Source organism: Microtus oregoni, unplaced genomic scaffold (assembly GCF_018167655.1).
Source record: "Microtus oregoni isolate MIOR12 unplaced genomic scaffold, Mior012 000001F_ref0000356, whole genome shotgun sequence".
In the NCBI taxonomy this organism is placed as follows: Eukaryota; Metazoa; Chordata; class Mammalia; order Rodentia; family Cricetidae; genus Microtus; species Microtus oregoni.
Genome location: NW_024543060.1, coordinates 86,314,746 through 86,320,745, shown reverse-complemented (window position 1 = coordinate 86,320,745; position 6,000 = coordinate 86,314,746). Strand labels below are relative to the sequence as shown.

The following is a 6,000-nucleotide window of genomic DNA, read 5'->3' as shown; positions in this document are numbered from 1 at the left end:
TGAGTATAAATCTGAACTGCAGATCCACCTTCAGAACTTGGAAGACAGTCTGCCATGGCATGCTTTTCCTTCTAGGAAATGCCCTCTTTTTTCAGCTTCTATTTTAATTTTCCTTGCAGGCTTTAAGCAATTTGCGGTCATTTGTTACCCTGAGTATTCCGAGTGCCTCTCAGGGATGACAGTGTTATAGGGCCTATTGCTAATCTATAGTAACTATTTTACACATCGTGCCTTTTGTTTACAAATTTCAAACGGGAAGGTAAGGTAATCCCTGTTATTCCATTTCAACCAGAGGCAGAAAGTTCAAGTTCAAATCTTCTATGCTTTGAAAACAAAAAAAAAATTTATTTACTATACTCAAGTGTTTAAATCCATGACAAGTGTTTCACCTATACACATAAAATTACTAGTTTTACCAGACCCTTTTAATATACAATATATACACCTATAGAAAAAGGAAGTAGGAAAATATTAATAGATAAAAATACAGCATACAGACAAAGTACTTCTGCATTCTAACCTTGCTTGAGTGACAGATAAGGAAACTTGTTACAAGTCATAATGCTGCCATATCCGCTAGGAAAAGATCGCAGCATCTCTGAGTCACCTGGGAAATAATTATTCATAGGTTTGTATTTATTACGTATATCCTTAAGCCTTCCATCACTTTAGAAACCCATAAAGTTAGCAAACTAAGCTACATCTTAGTAAATATTTTGATCCCAGAAAATAAAACTGGGCAACAGACGTATATACAAAGTACACAGTTGAAATCTTTGGGCGAGAGGCAACAAGAATGTTAATGGATGAGTAGCTCTCCTACTCCAGTCCTATCAAACCGTGGATCACAGCAGGTGGATGAGCATGCCCAGCTGCTGCCGATGTGTAAATTCTTTCCATGATGAACCTATATAGATAATGCTATGGTAAGGCTAGTAATAGAAAAATACTATCTGTAGCATACTATAATTAGAGAAAGTTAATGGTATAAAACACAGAAAAATAATCTATGCTTTTTACTTGTGAGAAAAATGGCAACAATATTATAATATTTATTACCATATAATAAATTTTCACTGATTATAAGTTGACCCACAGTGATTAAAACCTTATAGCATGATTTTGCATACCATCAATCCATTAGACAATTAGCAGATGTATAGCCCTTGAATTTTCCAAAACCTTATTAGTTTTTCACGTGTAAAGGTCGGAAACCAGAATAGGGAGCCCTCACAAGCAGAAATGTCAAAGGTACCATGTATCTGTACAACTCAAAGTTTTAAAATACAAGCATCATACATCGAACAATAAATAAGTCAGACCTGACGTCATCAGTTAACAAAGATAATGACTAATCAGCAGCATGAAAAAATCCAATTGCTGCTCTAAAGTTATTTCTTCATAAAATAGAGGGTATACCAATGTTTTGAACGCTGGCTACCTAAAAAGAAAATTTGGAATATAATTTGTCCATCAAAAATATAACTGTTTTAAAGAGTCACTTGTAAAACATAAACCCAGCCTTATACGCACATTTTCTTCTCTTAGGCAAAGGGCACTTAGTGTATAGCTAAGGCATTCAGAACATAAAGATCCTGTTCACTTCCCTATTAGGAAGAAGGTATTCTGTGCAGTTTTAATATAAAAATATAAATATGTCTGATAGAGATGGAATAGTGCCTGGTGCAAAACCCATTGTCAAGGCCATAAAAACAATACTGACTCTATTTCATTCTTAGTTGCCAGAAGCTTCCCCATCATAAAAATTAAGGTATTCTGAGTCTTCAGAAGTGGGTTCGTAGTCTTTTGTTTTCTTCTCGCAGCCGTTCGACTTCAGCCACCAATCCTTCATTCACAGAGTATCTTTCCAGCAAAGAGTGTATTTCATTCTGGAAAAGGGGGAATGGTTTTTAGATTACTAATTGAGCACAATTGAGCAAGCTGTGTTTTACACACTCAGCTTCACTTCCTTTGTGCTCAATTAACTAGCTAAATGGTATTTCTTGGACTTAACCACAAAAGATTACCAGAGAAATTAAATATCTGCAAGATTTACAGTCACACACTTGGGTATCTTTTTGCTTAGCCATCAAAAAACAAATCTGGGAGAAAGAAGCCTTAACAAGTCCAAAAGTAGGTGAGCAGCTAAGATCTACTTCACTTGGTTAAAATGTCTGAAGCTTACTTATCTTGGCAATTAGCTGTAACAACTAAGTAAAAATGTATTAGTTTTTACATGCATTTTCCCTCAGAGCCATAGACTCTACGTTCTTTAATACACTATGTGCTATACTTACCAGCTGTATATGAAACTGCTTAATCATCTCCACTTGCAAATTCACAATATCCTTATGGCACGCTTCCCTAGGAAGAATATAAATCTGTTAGAACTGCAACAGCGTAACAACCCTGGACCATTCACAAAGTATCTTCCCTGTTTACATGATGTGGTATTAACCACAGGTATGCTAGGGTGCAGTGACGTTACTGTATGCTTGGCAGGACACTGACTAACTTAAAAATTAAGGAACTTATTCATCTTCACAGTGATAACTGGCATTTTGTCAATAGACACAGAGACAGAACAGGTCTAATTCATCTAAAGTCACACAAAGGGTTGAACAGGTTGTCAGCCCAGCCATCCTCCTCTATCTCTCAGTGTACTATGTCCCTTCTTAAAGAATGGGTCAATGTGGAGAGAAAGATTAGCCAAGCACCTGCCTGACAAATGGGAACCTGGAAAGATCACTTAGGGTGCGACCTCTCAACACTAATATCAAAAACAAGCCTGGTCACCTAAAAACTCTGTTAAAATTATCCAGAGTAACAAATACAAAGAAATTTAAATTTAAAAGGCAAGTTCTTTCTGGGAAAGAAAGAGGCCCAAGGTTCAAGACTGAACATGGGCAGGAGGAGTTCCCCATGAGAAGGTGAAGAGAACCAGCAAAGATTCCTTAGATTTTAATGACCAACTGGAGACTGGCCAGAGTTTAGAATCCCAAAAACTCCACTGTCCAGCCCGCACTGACCAACTTCCTCCCCTGGACCTTTACCAGGTGCTTACATTAAAAATAAGGGAGAAGCAAAGACACAGGGTTGCAAGAGTCCCTAAGGCACAGATCATATGACATCTCAAGGCGGGAACTAAGCCTCTGAAGCTGTATAGCCTTCAGAGAGGAGCTACCATGAGAGCTAAAGGAAATGGCAGGGTCTCTCACACTGCCCCCTCTGTGCCCACGATGACAGAGGTAGCTGTGTATAACCCACTGGAAGCAGAAACAGAACAACTAAGTTAGAGAGCCTGAGCCATGGGCCTCAGACACAGAAAGCCAGGACCAGACTCAGTAAAACAAAGCAAGCACGACAATGCAGAGTGGCAGCAGCTGTGGAGCAGAGAACGTGGCCTCCCCAGGACTCAGGTCCTCATCGGGTGGAAAGGAAGGCCTGAGCCTGAACCCATCCTAATCAGCAGACGGTGTGAGCTGACACGCAGATGCTCGGATAAGCAGGCAATAAGTACTACCACTGTGGTCCTATGCTTACAAACTTCCTGGTAACTGTGTGGAGTCCTTCATTAAGCTGCCTTCCGCTCTCCTTCTGGCCACTTCCTTCTCTCCACAGACATTCTTAGAACTGATAGCCATGTCTCTGCTCATGCTGTTCCCACACACTCCAATGTAAAACAAAAATCTCTTCAGCAATACCTTTCTAAATCTGCCCAAGAAAATTGCTCCCATTCTGTGTTTCCAATATCATTTTATTTGCGCTAGACTCAGCTGTTATCTAGACAGTTTTGCTATTAGACCATAAATATTTATGCAGTGCTCAAAAACCTAACTATGCACTGAAAAATAAGAGGACTCAGAGAGAAAGGACTAAGGCAGACCACATACAACCTGTGCAACTGTCTAAGTAAAGCACTAACAAAAACAAGTCCGAATAAAAGTACCAGGACAATTAAAAAGCAAGATAAAAGTCTGGTACATAAATACTGAACATGATGAAGGGGGAAGGAGAACAGATTGAGGATGTGAGGTAGGAGAAAAGGCAAACATGCCCAGAGATGGGGAAGAGCCAAAATCCAAAGCTTTCAGACCGCACAGAAACAACCAGCAGAGGAGCAGGAGACAGGCTGGCTTCTGCATTTGCTCCTTTAGTCCAGTGGCTGTCACAGGACCAAATTCCCATGCCGTGCACTCCTGGCCAATCTTGAATGAATTGACAACTCACATTAAACACACAGTCATCCTATCAGGATGCAATGGATTTATTCCAGAGAATCGACAGCCACTGTGTGAAGATTCTCACTTTTGCATTCTTAATATCTGACACTGGGCACACCATAATGATCAAAGACAATTTTTCAGAAAGAAAATTTCTAATATTTAAAGATGCATTCAAAAATATTTTAAAATTAAAAGTGTATACCAATAAAAACTATAGATCTCCGATTTCCTTCTTATTATAATCCAAGTAATTGCAGTTCAAAAAGGAAAAAGTCTCTCTCTCTTTCTCTCTCTCTCTCTCTCTCTCTCACACACACACACACACACACACACACACACACAAAATCCCTGTAACTGAATATAACTTCCAAACTCTGAAATAACAATGAAAAGTAGGCAACAACATTCTAGAACATGTAACTTAAAAAATATTGTTTGATCCCGCAAATTTCAAAGAATATATAGATAACCCCAATATCTTAATATTCTCTGAGTGAAAAAAATCAATTTTAATTTATGATGACCTAAAATCCTAGTGCCATACCTGGAGGCAATAGGAGGAACAGTCATCAAAACAATTTCATAATAAAAACTCAAATGATGGGAAGAACAGAGTTACAGAAAGATTTTCTATTTATTTGTAACATTCCGATGTGAAAATGAATGAAACCTATGTCCTGGCAATGCTGCAGCATGCATGGGCAGCCTGTGTATGGCGGCTCTGTTGAACTTGTCCACATTGGATTTCATAGTCTAAGTGGATGAGGATGACTGACCAGGTCTCTTCCTCTAGAGGGCACCAGATCTCATTACAGATGGTTGTGAGCCACCATGGGGTTGCTGGGACCTTTGGAAGAACAACCAGTGCTCTTAAGGGCAAAACCATCTCTCCAGCCTCAACATTCTGATATACTCTTATCAGAAAACATTAGAATTACATGTAAAAGGTATCTGTCAGGCCTGGGGAGATGGCTCTGGCTACAGACACGTCCTGTCAAGCCTGAAAACTTGGAGTTCAGTCTCCGGAACCCATAGAGCAGAACGAGAAACTGACTCTACACGCTGACCTTCGACCTCCATGTGGGTACAGTGACTTATGCTCCCCCATCTGAGTGAGCACCACAACAAAATATAAAACAAGCACGGAAGTCTGTGTCTCACACATCACTTCCCAGAGTGAGTGCACTCATAGGTGATCTAGAAATACCATATGTGAGAACTACATTGAATATGAAACTCTGCCCGCACCCTGAGGTGCAAGGGCATCCTGCACGCCAATTGCACTTTTCCGTCAGGCCATCCATCTCCTTGCTGCTCCGGACAAACGTCCCTTTCCATGGTGTCGTATGCAAAGATAAAACTTCGTATTTCCTATGATTTTGTGGTCATCAGAACTTAGACACAAATAGCAATTGCCAGTACGAATTCTGGTTCAGGTTTCACACAACGAAAACATACACTGTGACTAGGGAGGAACAACTTGCTGCTACCTGCAGTCATCCAAGGTTTCCTGTATCATGTTCTGAATGAAGCGGATCTGAACAGAGGTCAGCGGTGCGCTGGGCCGACTGCTCCCAAGGGTATCGACTATTTTCTCTGAGAGTGAGCTGGCTACTCCAGCAGTGACCGAGGACGCTACCTTTGGAACTACAACAAATGGAGAAAATAGTAACAGTGAAGTTGGACTAAGCCATCAAACATTTCTAAATAAGATTCGGTAAAGAAAGACTGGGGAAACTGCAAAAGAACAATGTTCTTGTGACATTCAGAAAAA

General features: G+C 40.0%; 1 protein-coding gene and 1 non-coding gene across 3 annotated transcripts in view; both read right to left on the bottom strand.

Moving 5' to 3' along the window:
• Positions 1-319: 319 nt before the first annotated feature.
• Nedd1 (NEDD1 gamma-tubulin ring complex targeting factor) overlaps positions 320-6,000 on the bottom strand; it is a 36,596-nt gene continuing 30,915 nt past the window's right edge. For both annotated transcript variants that reach the window (XM_041669807.1, XM_041669815.1), the window contains 3 exons: positions 5,717-5,873; positions 2,298-2,364; positions 320-1,889 (listed from right to left, as the gene is read on the bottom strand). In XM_041669807.1, coding sequence (XP_041525741.1) covers positions 1,785-1,889; positions 2,298-2,364; positions 5,717-5,873 — 329 coding nt within the window. In that variant the 3' untranslated portion in view covers positions 320-1,784. The remainder of the gene's footprint in view (positions 1,890-2,297; positions 2,365-5,716; positions 5,874-6,000) is intronic.
• Positions 4,656-4,798, bottom strand: LOC121464818. Its single transcript, XR_005976568.1, has one exon. It is a non-coding gene; the product is annotated as a small nucleolar RNA SNORA79 (small nucleolar RNA).